Source organism: Sylvia atricapilla, chromosome 14 (genome assembly GCF_009819655.1).
Source record: "Sylvia atricapilla isolate bSylAtr1 chromosome 14, bSylAtr1.pri, whole genome shotgun sequence".
NCBI lineage: Eukaryota > Metazoa > Chordata > Aves > Passeriformes > Sylviidae > Sylvia > Sylvia atricapilla.
In genome coordinates, this window is record NC_089153.1 from 433,546 (window position 1) to 453,150 (window position 19,605).

Sequence of the window (19,605 nt, forward strand, 5' to 3'; positions counted from 1 at the left end):
CAAAGATGGACCGCATTATTTTGTGTTGCAAACCACAGACACCCATAAGCACTGAAAAAAATATATGGAGAGACAACAATAATCCTTTAATGATTACAGTCATCTTCCATGTTAAACCTGAGAGTTTAAAGTCAATTCCAGCTGTCTTGGATTGCCTCTTGCTTGTGTAGAGCCTGTAAATAAGTGTTAATTCAGAGCCCCTAGCCTTGATCAGGAATGGATTACATTTGGTGTTGCACCAAGCTCTAGTCCCTAGAGTACTGGTTAAGCCCCAGGGCACTGGGCTTTGGGGTGCTACTTTGTACACATATTTATCTTTTTGTGATGTTCTATTTCACCTGATGGAGGAGAGAGCCACTCACAGTAGCGACTTTTTCACTTTACTCTCCTTTACCCTGTTCCCCTTTCTACAATAGTTGCACTGTAATGTTTCAGTAGAGCAAGGCTTTGCAAATTTGGCTCAGTAAGAAGCAGAGCAAAAAGCTTTTCAGAGAGCTTCAGCTCAGCTGTCAGAAGGGGCAGTTTGGTCTCTGTGCAAGCAGTACTCACATTCCAAACTGCATTAGAGAAAAGCTGCTGGGTTTTTATTCATTTTTGTTATCAGTTCCAGATTAGGAATCTGATACTAATTTTTCCTTAAAGCCTGTGTTTGGAATACAGCTTATATTATCAAACAAAACCAGGATTGTGATGTTTTCCTCTCACTAGCCTGCTCTTTTTTTGGTTTGTTTTTTGTCCTCTCTCTGGCTTTATTCCAAAGACTTTTTCTGCTTTCTGTTACACTCTCGAGATGAAGCACAGGATGGTTACAGCATTGCTGGTAGCACTGGTACAGGTTTCACAGAGTTTCCCTGCCTTGTACCACCGAGGCTGGTGGAGGCTGCTAAGGGAAGCAGATAGCTGTGGGAAATGTGATTTGGCACTCTGCTCTGAGCCCAAGGACTGTCCAGCCGGAACGGTGCTGGATCGCTGTGGCTGCTGTCCTGAATGCGGGAACGTCGAAGGTCAGATCTGTGACTTGGACCAGGGCAATCATTTTTATGGGCAATGTGGGGATCACCTCGAGTGCAGGTTGGATGCTGATGAAGCAAGGTTTGGGGAAGTCCCTGAGCCCCAGTGTGTGTGTAAATCTCAAGACAGCATCTGTGGACCTGATGGGAAAACCTATGAAAACATCTGTCAATTCAACAAGGCTTATGCTGCGAAAAGAAACATCAGCATGAAACATAAAGGGCCATGTGAATCAGGTAATGTGTATAGAGGCACTTACAAACTGAAAAAAAAGCTGATTCATATCTTCAGATGTCTTACTAGCTACTCTAGCTTAACTTCATTAAATTAATACTGTGATTTTGTTACAATTATCATTATTCTGTTATAATACTACTTTGTGTTAAACGTGTTTCACCATCTGGTACTTAATCTTGTCTGTTATAAACCTTTATATTAGACTAGTGGATTAAACCTTATGGTGACTAATAAGGCATCAGTCTACAACTAGGGTCTGTTCTGAATAATCAGAGTATGATTACTATAATCAGAGTATGGGTGGTTGTTTTTTTTTTTACAGAAGTTGTATGTGTAGTTGGGAATCAGTAAACAGATGAGATAGCCTGGGAGGAACAGGCAAATGATTGTTATTGTAACAGGACTGACCTAATTTTAAAGTGATGATAGTAAAGCAGATCTCATTGAGATAGATAGATATATGTATCCTGTGTATACATACACACACACATAGGTACATATATGCATGTGTGTATACATGTGTGTGCATGTGTGTATCCACCTGTGAGGATATATGGTAAGCAGTGAAGCACAAGGCAATAGAAGAAGATAGGGTTTAATTAACAGCTCTGTTCTTTTTACCAAAAAGGTCCAAAATAGTCCAATTCAGAATCATCATAAAATCTAGCTAACCCATGAAAGAGAAATCCAAATGGTAGAAAAGAATCAAGCTGGAAAAATTTCCCTAAAGGACTCTTAAAATGCACAGTGCTCTCTGATAATTGGTAGTGGAAGGATTCTTAGGTGGGCATATAGGGGACTCCTGCTCCCTGCTCATATGCTGTTTCCATTCTTTGCATTACTATAAGTCATTACTCCTGGGCATCTTTCACTTAAGATATGACTATAAAATGAAAATGTGAAGAGGCTTTTGTTTGTTTCTAAATGAGAAATTACTGTGGTTTTTTAAGTTAATCAAATGTTTTCCCAGATTAAGTAAGTAGAAGAGGTAGGTGGCTCACAAATGGGTCATAGTTCTGGGAATCTGAAACTGCAGCTGTGGCAAAGGGCTACATATGGGAGTAACTTGGTTATATTTCACCCACTCCTCTCTGGCAGTCAGACTGTGTGCTGTGGTTTTATAAATTTATATTTATTTAAATATAAATTCTATATTTATATAGAATGAACAAGGGATATTGAACACTTAGAAAAAGTGATGAACAGCTAATATCAGGCTTCTTTCCTCTTTCTCTAGCTGCAAGAGAAATATGCATTAGAAAATCCTTTATTTGCTATCGGGGTATTAAGCTGGGAAACGAGGCTTGTCAGGAAAGGAACATTCACGCCAGCCTGGAGCACAACAGAAAGCGGGTTAGCTTGGGGAGGAGCCCTTGTTCGGGATTGAGTAGCAGTAGTTCTTGCGGCCATAACCCCTCCAGAAGATTTCGGCCAGAAGTGCCCCTCCCTTACAGCGAGTGCCGGTAACTCTGTAGCAGTGGCAGCTGCTCAGGTATACACAGGCTTAAAGCAGTGGTCTCTCTAATGAATTTTACAGAACTAGCCGCGTACAAGAGGCTTTTTAATTTGGAAGTACTACCACTTCTAATTGCTGGTGTCATCCAGCAGCCCCCAGTCGCCCTCGAGGAGCATCGCACTGCTGCTCCTGCAGCAGGAGAAGGACCTTGGCTGCTCTGCATGCAGGCATCACCACCAGCGCTTTCCCGCTGCTTCCCTGGCTCCCCAAAAAACTGAAGCCTCTCTCCGAGAACTATCCTAACCGCTCAGTTTCCTGAATTGCACAGCAGCCTGGGAAAGTTCTCAGCCGTGTCGCTGTTGCGGGGAGTTTCGTTAAGGAGGCTGTGGAGGAGGAAAGCGCCCCATGCCGGAGCCGGGCAGAGCGCGGGAGTTTGGGCAGGGCGCCGGGCCGGCAGCGCCGGGGTGCGAATGCACTTCTCTTGGGGCTGCAGAGGGGCTCCGGGGACAGCAGAGGGGCTCCGGGGACAGCAGAGGGGCTCCGGGGACAGCAGAGGGGCTCTCAGGGACAGCAGAGGGGCTCCGGGGACAGCAGAGGGGCTCTCAGGGACAGCAGAGGGGCTCGCAGGGACAGCAGAGGGGCTCCAGGGACAGCAGAGGGGCTCCGGGGACAGCAGAGGGGCTCTCAGGGACAGCAGAGGGGCTCTCAGGGACAGCAGAGGGGCTCCGGGGACAGCAGAGGGGCTGGCAGGGACAGCAGAGGGGCTCTCAGGGACAGCAGAGGGACTCTGGGGACAGCAGAGGGGCTCGCAGGGACAGCAGAGGGGCTCTCAGGGACAGCAGAGGGGCTCTGGGGACAGCAGAGGGGCTCGCAGGGACAGCAGAGGGGCTGGCAGGGACAGCAGAGGGGCTCTCAGGGACAGCAGAGGGGCTCGCAGGGACAGCAGAGGGGCTCTCAGGGACAGCAGAGGGGCTGGCAGGGACAGCAGAGGGGCTCCGGGGACAGCAGAGGGGCTCCGGGGACAGCAGAGGGGCTGGCAGGGACAGCAGAGGGGCTGACAGGGACAGCAGAGGGGCTCCGGGGACAGCAGAGGGGCTGGCAGGGACAGCAGAGGGGCTCTCAGGGACAGCAGAGGGGCTCGCAGGGACAGCAGAGGGGCTCTCAGGGACAGCAGAGGGGCTGGCAGGGACAGCAGAGGGGCTCTCAGGGACAGCAGAGGGGCTCGCAGGGACAGCAGAGGGGCTCGCAGGGACAGCAGAGGGGCTGGCAGGGACAGCAGAGGGGCTCTCAGGGACAGCAGAGGGGCTCGCAGGGACAGCAGAGGGGCTGGCAGGGACAGCAGAGGGGCTCTCAGGGACAGCAGAGGGGCTGGCAGGGACAGCAGAGGGGCTCCGGGGACAGCAGAGGGGCTCTCAGGGACAGCAGAGGGGCTCGCAGGGACAGCAGAGGGGCTCTCAGGGACAGCAGAGGGGCTCGCAGGGACAGCAGAGGGGCTCGCAGGGGCTGCAGCACGCACAGCGGTGCTCGGAGCGGGGCCACGGGCGCGGCTGTCCCGGGATGCCGCAGCCCAGCCCCGGCCCGGAGGACACCGCACTCCGCCCCGGCCGCTCCGGGGGCAGCTGGTGACAAAAGGCTGCAGGAATCTGGCTGTAAGAGCAGCGAGCGCTGCAGTACGAGCTGTCCTGACTGCAATTTGCATGCGAAACAAACACTGAGCACTGTGGGGTTGTGGTACCAAGCTATAAATAAAACCTTCACTCGGCTCGAAATATTTGTTTTGTCTCCTTCAAAGCATCTGCTGTTTCCTCTTGATGCCAAAGGGATGATTGTATACAGCAACCAATGAATAAATAAATAATAATAAACTCCTTTCATCAGACGAGTACAGCCTTTCATCTTTCTTCTCTTGCCAGAAAAAGGAAAAGGCCTAGCTTGCTATAGAAACATGGAAAAATCCTTTCTTTTCCTGAAAGCTAGTTTTGGTCAGTTTATCTAATAATTTACCAAGGTTACCAAGTACGTTGATTAGATACAGATTCTCCAGACTTAAACCTTCCTCATTCACATTCAAACAATTCTCGTTGATAACTTAATGAACTAACAGAACAATGTACCAGTGGTTCTTTTTATATTTAGCTGTGTCACACGACTCATTTTAAATGTAAATTTTGGGGTAAAAACAAATAAACAAGCCGCAAAAATTTCCACCACTTCCATCTAATCAGACATACATAAGCAAAAATTAATAATACACAATATGAGGAAAAATATTCTATTAATTATGTAATTAATTGTTCTGGAGTGATATAGGGTTGGTTGTGAAAGGTAAAACAGTATTTTGACTTTTCTTTGCTTCTGCTTTGTGTCTTCTATAACACAGAGGGATAATTCATGACTGACTGGGACTGTAAAAGGAAAGAAGCAGCTCCTGCCCATTCAGCTCTGGATGCCAGGATACCAGAACAGTTTCCATAGCTATCAACAAAAATGTATCTACTCCAGTAATCACAATGACAGGTTATCATAAGAGTACAGCTCTGTTTCTAATCAGTTATGCAATCAAAGTACACACAGCTATGCATGGGAGAATTTTTCTGAACACAAAACCTGAAACACTCAAAAATAAAGTTTATAAGCTTCTGTTTAAATTGTAGAAGATTACTTCAATTTTCTTCCACAAAACACAACAAAATGATGTTGTGAGGTTTTAGTATTTTATTTCTGAAGGTACTTCAAGTTTGGGTGGAAAATGAAAGTACTGGTGGTGTGTTGAGATTCAGAAAGGGCAGTATGGTTAGATCAGAACTGCTGCTTGCTGTTAGTTTGGTCTCAGGCAATGCCAGTCCTGGTCAGTCCTGGACTCAGCTGCAGGACTGGGACCACAGCCAGGCATTTCCCAGATGTGTTCTCCTCACAGTTAATGGCAAAAGTTAATTCCAAGTGTGGAATTATCCTGGTGCACGGTATGCAGCGCTGGACAGCTGTAATGAGGATTTATAATTCAGACCTTTGTGTCCTCCAGACTCCAGATATGTTCCCGTGGGTAGCTGAGCCATGGCTGGGGACAGTGGCATGGGCAGGACCTGGTCCTTGGCCACACATCAGTGTTGGCAGAGGATCCACAGGACACCTGAGTTAACAGCACAACAAAAATACTCATCAGGCAACATCTGCCTACTTGAAAAGTTTTTTGCACTGTCTCTGTGTGGGAACAATTTAAAGAACTCCTGTGAGACAATGTAGACTTTTGGTTTCTTTTGTACATTTTAAGCTTAACTACAGTGATTATATCATTAAAAAGACTGTGGTTTCAATTAATATATTCAATTAATGCTGGTATGAATAAAGACAGCTGAAATAATAGATTCTGAATGTACAGTTCTCGTGAAAGAACAAGCAATTAAGGATTTAAGTTTCCTAGCTTGAAAAACTTTACATTTGAAGAGTAGCAAGATTGTCTAATGAGGGATTTGTAAACGGGGAAATTGGTAGTTTTCACTATAATTTGTTTGCAATTAATTTTAATCAGTATGCATTTAATATTTTCTGCACAGACACCAATCCTGAAAAACTGACAAATACATTATAAATTATTGTTTGAAAGCATGGAACAGGTTGTTACAGTTTCAAATACCAAAGAGTAAATGCTGCACCTAGGTATTGATTCAAATATTGAAAATAATATTTATTTATTGTTTTAATGTTTATAATATTTTATTAATAATTTAATTTATTGTTTTATTGTTAATAGAAACTTTACAATTCTATGTCCAAGCATCTGAGATGCAGGGGGAAGAAAATTCAATACAAGCCAAATCTCCCAGAAAATGCATTCTTTTTTGAGCACTTGTCTGGAAATAGATAGAAAGCAGATTTTAGAAGGCAAAACATGTCTTGCTGTCATTAAATAGATCGGGGAGGGGGAAAGTGCAGAGATCTCCAACCCAGGAAATCTTTGCTAACAGTAAATGCACTATTTTGTCTCTGCCGCCGGACATGCTTGTCCCCTGCTAACACGGGAGATGAGCAGACCTCACACACACTCACAGAGGGATGGATGTGCTCGCCAGCAGGGGTGCAGGAACCGGGCATGGGCTGGGGTTCGGCGCCTCCAAGCCCCCGGGCTGGCTCCCTCTCGTGGCTGCCGGCAGCTTTTGCTTCGGGAATAGGGAAAAGTGAGAATTCCGAGGCAATCAATAAACACTGGAGGGAGCGACAGTACGAGAGAACATGAGGAAACAAGTGGAAATGGAACAGGTATAATAAGCATAACATAAACCTTACAGAAATAATTTCATTTCAATCCCTTTAATTCCTAACACGAATATTCGATTACATCCATAGCAATTGAGGATAAATGTAAAATGCATTAATGCTGTTGTAACTTGTGATGTCCGTGGATTGCAGTTCTTGACGATGTTTAGCAACTTCAAGGCAATGATGTACTCAGAAAAAGCCAGCAATCATAGTATTTTGGCTTTTAGCTAACCAAAATGTAACACATTCAGAGCTATCACACAGTCAAATCCCCCTGTGACTCGTGTGTGGCAGAATCTCCTGTGCTTTTCTCTGAAGCCCAGGTCGGGCACTGGTGGCTCTGCTGGGGGCCTGAGCCTGGTCCACAGTGGCAGCTCATGGGGCAAAATTAAGCCTTCAATTTCATCTTGGCTTCCATGGTCATCTGTAAGGGGAAGAGCAGGCCTGAATAAGTGTTTTTAGAAAGCACAGACACAAGGTTTTCTGAGCTTTAGAGGATGCTTGGAATCACGTAGCTCTTCATAGTATGTGAGAGTCAAAAGGCAAACACAATCTGATGATATCCTGTGAAACAGGGATTAATGTTAACAAAACTTTTGTGTTTGTGTTTTTTGTGCACATGTGTCTCATAAAGCACCCTGTCGGTTCTTTGCAGCTCCTGTTATTTCTATGCCACCTCAGGATGCCCAGAATTACACTGGCAATGATGTCATTTTTGGCTGTGAGGTGTCGGCCTATCCTATGCCACAGCTTGAATGGAAAAAGAAGGGGAATAAAATGTTTCTGCCAGGAGACGATACTCACCTCTCAGTTCAGGTAAAAACAGAGTTTACCATTGCATACAGTTTGGGAACAGGAGCAAGGTGGTTAATCTATGAATTCCTCCTAAAGAACACAACACTGTTGAGATAAATTGATTCCCAACTGTGACTATGCAAAGAATGATGATTTCTGTCAGTGTTTCAGCAGTCCCAGCAGAAGAAACAATAGCCAGGGCACCACGTATTCTTCTTTAGGAGGCTTTAGTCCAAGCCACTTGAAACTGTCATGAAGTGTGAAAGTTCCCATGGAATGTCACTCCAATCCATCATAAAACCTGGTGCTGAGTGTCAGTTTGGTTAGGCCCCCTTGGCCCTCATAACTCCCCCAGAGTCACTCCCTATCTCATCTTGAGTTGAGCATAGGTGGAATGCTTTGAAGAAGCAGCAAGTGGTGCTGGGACAAGGGACACGAGGACACAGGGAAGAGTGGTGTGAAGAGGAACAGGAATGTGAGCACTGTGCAGGGCAGTGAAAGTGAAAGAGCAGAGATGGGAAAGCACCAACACAGAGAGGTGCAGAGCAGCAAGATGTAAAACACAGGGCAGCAATAAGCAGAATCAAAGAATGATGGCATTAAAACTAAACAGAATCAGAGAATGATGGCATTAAAAAAAGCACAAGAATTGTAATGATATTTAATCTGTCCACAGTTATTTTGAAAAATATAATGATGTCTCCTAGTTACGTAATTTCAATCATTTCTTTCCTTGTCAAAGGCAAGAGGTGGGCCTCAGAAGTATGGTGTGACAGGCTGGCTGCAGATTCAAGGACTCAAAAAATCAGATGAAGGCATTTATATCTGCCACACCAAAAATAAGCATGGTACAACACATGCCTCTGCAAGATTGAGAGTCATTGATGGTAATTTTTTTTTATTATTATTATTTGGATGTAAAAAATATAAAAATGTATACAAGCAAGATGCAAAGGATAGGGTTGTTGGAATGAAAATGAAGCATAGGAGAAACTACCCAAAGTTGCCTATATTTTCACTATTCTGTGTGCTTTTCTTTTACTTTATCCCTAACGGGTTTATATAGTAATATTTTGCTGCAAATTATACAAGCTTCCAGAAAACAGAAAGCTGTGGATTGGAGCCATACAGCTGACACACATTATTCCACTGTCCTTATCCCAGAGAAGTCCTTTGATGTTGGCAGGACCCAGAATAGATGGTGTAACTGAGAGAGTCTTTGAATCATGGCAGGTCTGCTTAGCTGTTTATTTTTCGTAAAATTAATAAGGAAACAGTTGTTGTTCCTTAATGAGAGTTGTTTGAAAGATGTAAGAAATAGCTTTACTATTGGTTTGTTTTGGGTCCAGCCCTGCAGAGTAACAACATTCTTCCTCCACAGAGAATTGTTTTTCCTGGAAAATTCAGGATAAAGATAGATTGTCATATTTACCTCCTGGTCTAGGGGACCTTGTCACTTGTCCAGTTTTGAAAAGCAGATTTCAAAGCCTTTTTTTTCTCTGGGAGTATTTGCAGATGCACAGGAGCTGCAGAGGACTGATATGACAGTTTAGTACTAAGATTTAAATGAATTTTCAACATTTTCTCAGCACAGGAAAGATGTTGAACTGTTAGAGTGGTTTCAGAGAGGGCCACGGAGATGCTCCCAGTGCTAGAGCACCTCTGCTCTGGAGACAGGCTGAGCAAGCTGCTGGTGATAAACCTGGGGAAGAGAAGGCTATGGGGAGATCCCAGAGCCTTTCCAATCTCTAAAGGGGAAGTACTAGAAGGAGGAAGAGGGATTTTTTTTTATGCAAGTAGACAGTGGTTGGACAAAGGAGAGTAGTTTAAAACTAACATAGGAGAGATTTAGATGTTGTAATCTCCCGCCTGGAGATATGGCACTTAATGGGGGGATGACAGAATCCCTGGGGTCCTAGAGTCCTAAGCTGTCACCATTGTTCAATGTAATAAGGAATGAAGCGGGCTTTACGTGCAGTCCAAGATTTCTTTATTAACCTGAATACTGTGCAGAGGTGAAGACAGGAAACAAAGGTTAGACTGTGGGTTTTAAAGGACAGAATCAGGATGGAGTTTGGGGTCAAGGGGCCAATAGGGAGAAGAACAAGGAGGGACACAAAGTGCAGTTTACAAAACATAAACCCAATGGGAAGGCTAATGTGATGAGATTTATGTAAAGAGGCCAATAGAGCCTCGAGGAATAGGGGGTTCTCCCGAGAGGCAGTCCAGACAGGGGCTGGTACCAGGAAGGATTGGCAGGGAACATTTGAGAATAGGGGAAGGTATCAGAGAAGATTAACAACCCAAGCTAAACTACCACCCTGGGCAGGGGGAGAAAGGAATAAACCATAGGGTATTAAACACAAAATTACACACTGCAACAAGATGTTAGGAAGAAAGTCTACTCAGAAAGTTTTTCAAAGAAGCTGTGGCTGCCTCATCCCTGAAGTGTCCAAGGTTAGGCTGGATGGGGTTTGGAGCAACTGGGGATAGTAGAAGTGTCCCTGCCCCTAGCAGGAGGTGGAACAAGATGAGCTCTAAGATCCATTTCAAATCAATCTATTCTGGGATTCCATGACTCTATATAGAAATTGGACCATGACCTTCAGTGGTATGAGCTTAAGCCATCCACTAAAAACCCTGTCCTTTTCATAGATAATAATGATTGAGAAACTATGAGCTTGCTGTACAAATCCAAACCTATACTTTCCTCTGCGTTCCTATCTTCAACTAATTTAATCTGGATTCAATTACATCTTGCAGACCCATCTCCTGCATTTGCATTTACTGCTGGCAGTAGAAGCACAAGCTACAGCATTGAATATAAGGAGTATTACGACAATTCTGATGAGGAAGATGATGAAGAATATGAATCCGGGAACTACGATAATGAAAACAATTCTGAGTAATAATTTTTATACATTTGTTGTCCAAATTCTTTCACATTGTTATATTTACCAGTAGTCTCTGTTCTGTAAATGCCTCCTCTGATAACACACATACTCACTTGTATATCCATCTTCCTGAAATGCAGCTTTGGATGAAGTGTATCATGCTACTCACCAGAAATAAGAACAGTTGTAACACCATGTATTTAGAGTATTAAATATCATCCTTCACAATGCACCTTTCTGCTAAGTATGCCAAAGGGATCCAATTTTATATTAATTTTTAAATTATCTTACCATTTCTTTCACACATTCTAATTTGTCTAGTAAAAATGCCAATTGTTAAACAAAATCTTTACTTTGTATCAATTTTCTTTTTTTTGTAAAGTACTTACTAAGAAATATCAAGAGATTGTTCACATGGCAACAAGCCTAAGTAAGTATGGAGGTTGCAAAATAGTCTTTAATCTCCATAGTTCATGTTTTCTCATAAGTTTCAGCAGGATTTTCCTTCTCATTTGAAATTTTCCATGTCTCATCAAAGGTATCTGTCTTTTGGGGGATGATTTTGTTTACTGTTAATAGATACATTAAGCAATCGTGGTCTAAAGCCAGTAAATGCTGTTTTATAGTCAATACTCTAACACAGCCAGAAAAGATTCCTTGCACATTCAAATCTGTGAGCACACCTTTAGGCTCCTTCTTGTAGGAGCTCCTGCATTGCTCCCCATAGCAATGGTGTCCTCATAGCAGCCTGGGAGCAGTTCAGGGTTCAGGATCATGATCTTCCTCCTGATTCGGATGCCTACTGGTGGACATTCCTGCAGTTTAAAGGCAGCAGCTGCTCTGTAGCTCCCTTTCAAACACACAGGGATTGCACTCCTCAGTCAGGATCTGTCCTTTGTCCGGGGCTATGAACAAGGTGCCCCTATCCCTGAGCCATCAGCATTGCCAGGCTGCTGGAAGGGCAGCAAACCACAGTGTCTTGATTTAGATAGACAGGCATCTGCCACGGAAGATTGGAGTCTCTCTTGGAATGCATGCCCCCCTTCTCCCCTTTTCCAAATTATTATAAATTTGCAATTAAAAGGCTGTCAGGCAAAGATTTTGGGAATAGGTATAGCAGTTCTTTACTAGGGATATTAAAAATAATACAGATGTTGTAGTACAGAAGAATAAGCAAGCAAACAAACCAAACAGGAAATCCTAGAAAACCCTGACAGAGTCAGAAATACAACCTGACACCCTGTTGGTCAGGGTGTTGGAAACAGTCCAAAGTCAGCCTTCCTGGAGTGGCAGATGTGGTCCTGTTGGAAACAGAGATGGTCCTGTGGAACCAAGGGTCCAGAGATGGGTCCAGTCTTCCTTTGGGAGTCCTGTGGGAACACTGGATGTCTGGTGACACTTGTGGCTCCTTTTTTGAAGCACTCCCCCGCAGCCCCCCAGGGCTAGCTCTGTTTCTTGGGAGGCTTTGGGGGAAATGCTTCGAGGGGACGCGGGCAAAAGATTCCAAAAGAGGCTCTTACCCCCAGGGTTGATCCAAGACGTTTATTCCATACGGGGAGGCGAAGGCAGGAGGGCCAAGAGGCAAGGGCCCAGAGGGTAGGAGGCAGGGGCCCCAGGAGGCAAGAGCGGACCCAGGAGGTAAGAGAGCGAGAAGAGGAAGAGCAGGACCTTATCAAGGCTCCTGCCAGGGGGGATGGCTGGAACTCAGCCAATTAGGTCCAGAAAGGAAGGAAGGGTCAAACTATAGGGTTGCAAGCTCCAGGGGCCCTGGGGAAAAAACCATTCCCCAGAGAAATAAAACACTTTTTATCTAGGTGAAGTTGGTTTGGCTCCTCCTCCCTGGATGGAGCATCTCACAATAGGATAATGTAATGTGTCATGTCATTGGTGAGCTTTAATGGTCCATTAACAGAAGATATCCCCATGGGGGTAGTGGAAGACTGAACAGAAATAAGAAACAATTAAACCCCACCCGGTTTTAACAGCTGGCTTGTTATCAGAGAAGGCAGTTATCCCCTCGCTTCTGGAGCTACAACAGATAAAAAAAATCTCCCCATCTGGGTTTCAACAGAATAGAATAGAATAAACTTTTTTTGTTTTGGTTTGGTTTTGGTTTTTTGTTACAAAACCCACGATACACAGAAACATATGAACATTGTTCCAACTGATCCATGAACCAGACAACAAATGAGATGGAGTCAAAACCACAGCATTGTTCCAAGGGCTAAGTGAGCACCCTGAGAAATTTCTCTATTTCCTTTTTTAACTAATTATATGAAGGCTGGCTCTGAGTTAGTGGGCAGTGGAAAACACCAACCCTGCACTTACACCTCTGGCTCCCAATGGCTGAGGCAGATGAACAGCAGTAAATTACTGAACACATTCAGGACTAAAGCAGCAGAATCTCAAGCATCTGCAGGGAAAGCCTTGGTATATGCAGGTTCCTTTGGCCAAGGCACAGCCCCATGCAGTGATCCCTGCACACACTGAGGTGACCACCAGCTGGATCCATAGTACAAGGAGGCTTTAGGGGCCTCTCTTGCACACAAAGCGTACGATTTTTAATGCATATACAATGCCTTACAAATTCTCCTTTTAATGTGCTATTTGTGCCTTTTTTTTCTTTCAGAAAGATTTTTCTTTTCAATTTGAAATTCTTTAAGGATTTTGCTATAGACTGTGTTTGCCTTGAGGTATTATTGACATTTGTCCAGCAAACAAACAAAGAATAATTTATTTAATTTCAGGCTTCATGGGGTATTGTCAGCTTATGAGAAGAAAGTGTGTAATTGTGTTATTGAAAAAGATTAATTAGTTTTAATTAGAAATAGGAAGCAGCCTTGTATTTAACTACTGATTTTGTTTTTATGGACTCTTCCTGATCTTCTTAGTGGTATGTTAATAACTTTTTTTTGCTTATCCACTATATATTAACTTAGAACATTATCTGATAGAAATGACTGATCAGTTTTATGGAGCTATTTAATATGCAGACATATACTCAAGATTAATTATGATCTGCATTGCAAATTAATGGATTAGCTTACTAAAGTACTCACTAAATGGTGGCAATATATATTGGTATAGTATAGTACATGGCACAGAAAATCTTGAAATCATTAGCCATAGAAAGAATATAAAATTCTTTAGGGCCTTTTGCTGTTGTTAATGGAAAATGAAAAACAGAAAGAAAACAATGTTTGAGTGAGAAAATGTGCAGCAGAACTCTAGCAAATACCAAGTGTTTGGCCTGATGGAGTATGTCTATTTAAGAGAAGCTAACAGTCCCTGAACAAAGAATTTTAAATTAAATATATTGCATTTTCTCTCTCTATGTATTTTTTATATATATTTAATAAGTTCTTGTAAATTATCGGCCATTCCTTTCAGTAAGAAAATTGCATTTTAGGAAAAATCCCTGTGTGATGCAGAAAAAAGGAACACTGATACCTTGAAAAATTCCTAGTTTCTCTTTTGTGGGAGGGGACACAAATGGCTGGCTTTGTTTATATACTTTAATCAAGTAATTTAAAATTAAATTTTAAAAAGCATGGAGAAGGTTCAGTCCTCTCTAAGCAGTATACTGAAATGGATCTCATTGTGAATGCACTGCCTGTAGCAACAGACCTGTTCACATAACCCAAAAGAATAGCAAGTTCAAGAAGTGACATTTATTCCACGCAGCAGGAAATTAGCTGAAAACAAGGTACTAGTCCTGTATTTTGTGAGGCAGATCTAAAACCTTCTTTAATTGAGCTTCCACAGAAGACTGTTAGATTTTGTTACATGCAAGTCTGAACTTCATGGCACAGCTTCCTCTTGTCACACAATCATCTTCACTGTGGAATTTCCACCTCCCACTTGAGGGTAAAAGAATTGTATAGAAGCTGCTAAAGAAACTACACTGCTTAATGCAGAAGGTCCTTTGGACAGGACCCTGACACAGGCTGGGTCGCTTTCACATTCTAACATTATTGCTTGCTGTGTTCAAGTTTTGTCAGCTATTGGTGTAGGAATTCTTTAACTGGAGCAATTTTTTTCTCTCTTAAAATAATCAGGATATAGCTGACAGAAATTGGATATAGAAAGGCAATTTTCTGTGTTCCAGAGATTAAAATTATTCAGGTGATGGTTAAAGGGAGTGCCAGGGGTGTCCTGTGCAGCTGAGCATAGTGTGGGCTCCCCGCCTGTCCCCTGGAATAGCTTTGTGCTCTCCCCTTCTGTCCATGCTCAGCCATCACCTCAGGCAGAAGACCCAGGCCAGGAGAACTGACATTTCTGTCCAGGAAAAAACACACTCCAGGCAAGCTGGAAACTGGCTCATCCTTTAGAAAGTCCAGCTCTCACTCACACTTAGGTACATATGCTATCCACAAGCTCTGCTTGTGAACTCTTTATTTATTTATTTGCTATAAATTTTCCATATTTTTGCTTCAGACAAATAATTAATGGAAGTATTTTCTATAAAAGCATAGAGTTCAGTGATTCAAATGTGATAGCTCATATACAAAGAAACCACTCTCCCTACCCTGATTAAATTGTGATAATAATTGTTTTTCGACCTCACTGCTGAAGATACAGCAAATACAGTTCATGTTTTCCTTCCAGGTCTAAATCAGTTTCCATTTCCAGAGACATCCTATCAGTATGGGCCCCCTCTTTGGGGCTACCGGGCTTCGCATGGGACTCTTTGCGACGTGGGCAATAAAGCATCAGGGAAACATCGGCACCATTAATAATTTCACACCAAGTCCTTGGGCCCTCTATGATCGCGAGGCGGGCGCCGCGCTGGTCCGGGCGGAGCTGGCACCGCCCGTGTCCGCCCTTGTCCTCCCGTGTCCGCAGCGCCCCCGCCCGTGCCCGGCCCCGGTCCGGCCCGCGGCCCCGCAGGGCCCGTCCGCTCGGCGGGATGCGCTGCGCCTCCAGGTGGGTGGCCCCGCGGGCCCTCGGCCGGTGCTGCGGCGCTCCGGGCGGTGCCGGGCCGTGGCCGCCGCCCTGGGGACGGGCCGGGGCTCGGAGGAGGAGGAAGGGCGGTGCTGAGCTCCGCGGCGCAGCGCTCAGGTGGTGCGGGGCGGGGGCAGTGGGGTGCGCGGGGCCGGCCGGGCAGAGGGGCCAAAGGTGCCCGGGGGCCGCCCTGTCCGGGGAGCTGCGGCGGGGCCGCGGCCGGCGGGAGCCGGCGGGAGCCAGCGGGAGCCAGCGGGAGCCAGCGGGAGCCAGCGGGCGGCCCCGGCTGTGCTGCGGAGGCGGGACGCCCGTGGGGCCGGGACACCCGTGGGGCCAGGACGCCCGTGGGGCCGGGACACCCGTGCTCCCAGCGTCCCGCTCCTAGCGCTCTGCTGCCAGCGCCCACGCGGAGCCCACGGCGGCTCCAGGCCGGGGGAAGGCAGCCGCGCCTGCTCCTGAGTGCCGCTGCTCTCTGAAGGCAGTGCTGGGCTCCTGCGCCGCTTCTTCCCCGAAAACTAGAGGCAGCCCCGCTGCAGAACTTGTCCGAGACGAACATCAGCCGGTGAAACGGTCTCGAAGGAGGGGAGGAAGGAACCGAGAGCGGGAAAGGGCTTCGGGGGACCCCACCGAGGTGCCAGGCATGTGGCTGGCGTCCCCTGAGGCTCCGCTCCCCTGCTGGCAGCAAGGCTCTGGCAGCGTGAGAGAGGCCGTTTTCGGCATTTATTTAAACAGTTCAGTACAAGGCGCATGAAAGGACCACTAAATTTTAATTTTTTTTCCCCCTCAACTGTGGCAATTCAGGAGTTATTCCTGTCAAGATGCTCTTGGGTAGAGCTGGTTGAACTTTCTTAATAGAGTGTTTTCAGTCAGCAAGTGTTGATTAAAATCACAGTGTTTATGGGAATCTTTCTGTGTCAGCAAAGTTTCAATTAGGAACCTCCCTGGTTTCCTGCCAGTTTGCTTGGCTCCTGCCAAGTGGCTGCCTGCCTGGTGGGCTGCTGCGGAGCTGGGCCTCCAATATTTCTGGTTCTTGATACTTTGACAGGCTGCTAGGAGAGATGCCTGGGACTTCAGGGGCCTGGAGAGGTAGGACTAGAACTACTCACAGACTTTTGTTCAGCTTATTCTTAAATGTTATGAAAATGTGACAAGTGTGGAAAAAATAGTATCTAATATTTTCCATTAGGGTGTAATTCTGTTTCTTAGAAAAAGTTGCCATTCTTTGTGATTAAAAATGCCATTTCTTGTTCATGTCTGTTTCTACTCCCAAATCATTTAAAGCAGCCAGGATCTGTCTGACTGCTGGACCATCTCTGGTGACACAGTTGTTTTCTTAGGAATTGCCTTTTAGCTGCTGATAAGAGTTTAAGCAAAGGAGGTACCAGAGCAGAATTCCTACCACTGCCAAGTCCATTACCTGGTGGGATGGTGAAGATTGAATTGAGAACATTCGTAGTGACTCTTGCCTATAAAAACTTGAATATAGTTGGCTGTGAGAACTGCTGTTCCATAGTGAAATAATCAGTGCCCATGGTATGAATAATTACTGTTTTACCTGCCAGTGTTCTATGGATTCAAAAACTGCTGTCATGTGTCCTAGAATAATGACTGTGTATGTAATGTAATTTGTGTTACTAAATGTTTACCTTTATTTAATGATTTAATGTTAATTATTGTACTAACCATAAGAATTCTTTTTAAAAAAATCCCTGCCTTAAGTTTCTATTAGAACTTTTTAGCTCATATACTTTGTAGAAAACTTGTATTGCTAGTGTTAAAATGCTTCATTACAGGAAATTACTTTGTGAACCACTAACTTCTCTATCCAAAGTGGCTCTTTTTGTCATCAAGCTCTTATTCATGTCATTTCTAAAATTACAAAATTAGGATGGCTTGATGTGCTGAAAAATCAGCTTGTCTTCAGAGACATTATTGCTGATGTAAAAAAAAAAAAGTTTTGGAGGTAAGAAATAGTGGTCACTTCTGCCTTTTTTTTGGTTTTTTGTTTGGACCTCTTAATTTATAGGTATTGGCATGTTATGTTCCTCGGTTTGATACTGGGGTGGATGAAGTGTGAAGTGCATTGCTTGAAACAGATTGTCCCATGAGGAAGGACCAGGGTGGGTTAGCTGCCTGTGTGAGGCTGTGGGGTTTGATGCCTCGCAGACTCCATAGTGCTGTCATGCCTTTTTCTTGGTGTTCTTTCTCAGATCACTCCTTTATAGTGTGGTTGTAAAATAGCAGCCCTTGTTGTCAAGCCATTCTGTGTAATGCCTCCATTTTTCTTCAGCTCCTATAGAAACACATTTCTGATACATGTCTGTGTGAAAGTTCAGCCTTTCTCAACTTCTGATGAGAATAAAAAATGGGAAAATTTATGCTATTTGGCAATTTACTTGGAGGATGATCCATTATGTGTGAACATGTTGGTGATCCTGGTAACTCAGCAAGGCAGTACAAAGTTAACAGTTTTTGTTACTTGCCAGTGAGGTTCTCATTTGCTTTTCAGTCTTACTTTTTGTAGTACTGTTTGTAATACTGTTCAAGTTAATGTACTCTTTGAGTTACTTTGGGAATGTCTAATAAAAGATAAGTTGCAATAATCTGTTTATTAAAAACAAAGTAACTCAAGTACACTTCACCATTTTGCAGTTATTTTTATGAATCTACTGTAATTGGAGTTTGCATTTATTATTAAAATGATTGCAGTGTGACTCTTCAGTGTGCAGCTCATTAAAAACAGTGATTTAAATACAAAATATAGTTTAAGAGATTTCTTTAGTTAAATTAAGAATTTCTGGAGAAAAGAAAATTAAGCCATAGATCTAGTGAATTAAATTTTATATAAAAAATAAAGAAATAGTCCCTAAACAATACTAACATATGTAATAATTAGCATATGATAGTTTCAAATACATATACATTAGCATTCCAGATTGAGGTTCATCCAGTGTGAATTTGAGTGTGATTTATTACTGGGAAAGGGATTAGCAACCAGGTCTGCAGTTCTTTTCCCATCTCCTCCATAATTCAACACCCAGTGTTTCACACCTGGTGAAGGGGAGGGTGCATTTGCCTTTTTTGATGCTTGTGTGATCTGAGGAACATTCCAATGGACTATTCGCAGAATGTGAAATGTAAAAGGTAGATAGGGCAGCAATGTAACTTCAGTCTGAGAGCTCCCCTAAATTGTCTCTCCTCGTGTGCTTTGGTGTGACAGTACAAAATAGAGGCCAGTGAGAAGTCAGGCCCCTTGGTCTGGCCCCAGGCCAGATTTTTCTTTAGTCGAACTCCAGGTGATCTTCAAAGTTGTAAAAATGAGTGTGAATGCAACAAAAAGCAGGAAAATATTGACAAGGATGCCTTGGTGTTTTGGACACCAAGCTGAGGAGCTGAGCTGTAAAACTGCAAAAGTCTGTGGACTTTTACAGCTGCAGTTTGTAAAAGTCCACAGAAATCTTCCCTGGATTAAATGGCAAGGCCTAATTGATTTTGAGGTAGTTGGTTTTAGTTGTCTTAAGAACAAGCAGGTTTAATTTTTCAGTAAAAGCTTTGGCATAGCTGAATGAAGACAGTTAAATTTTATTAATTAATTGCACAATTCTGCATTGTATCTCATTTTGAAGCATTCCAAGGATCTTAAGTCCTGATGATGAGATTGTATCCTCACATGGAATATTGAACTATGTCACTTTTTAGACAAAAATTCTCAGTGATGCAATGTATCATTCAGTTCAAAACAATGCTTTGTAAACTAGGGAGGGAAGAGACTGAAGTTTTTAGATAGGTAGCATGTATTTTTGAGAGGGCCCTCTGATCACTTTCAGCCATGCACAGCTTAATTTTTTCTAATGGTTTGAATATTATGCAGCTGGCATTTCAAGTGCTAGAATACTGAACCTCAAGACCTCTGAGAAAAGTGGAGGAGTGAATTTCTAGACTGTAATTCTTTGGAGTCTGTATTCAGATGTTTTTTTGTTATCTGACAATTCTTTAAATTTATGATGAGAG

The 19,605-nt window shown here is 43.8% G+C and overlaps 1 protein-coding gene across 1 annotated transcript; it reads left to right on the top strand.

The window, feature by feature from the left end:
- Window positions 1–699: 699 nt before the first annotated feature.
- LOC136367328 (kazal-type serine protease inhibitor domain-containing protein 1-like) lies at window positions 700–10,878 on the top strand. The gene is made up of 4 exons (XM_066328843.1): window positions 700–1,247; window positions 7,617–7,777; window positions 8,499–8,643; window positions 10,520–10,878. Exons 1-4 carry the CDS (start codon window positions 791–793, stop codon window positions 10,663–10,665), a joined length of 909 nt encoding a protein of 302 aa, XP_066184940.1. The 5' UTR covers window positions 700–790; the 3' UTR covers window positions 10,666–10,878.
- The last annotated feature ends 8,727 nt before the right edge of the window (window positions 10,879–19,605 follow it).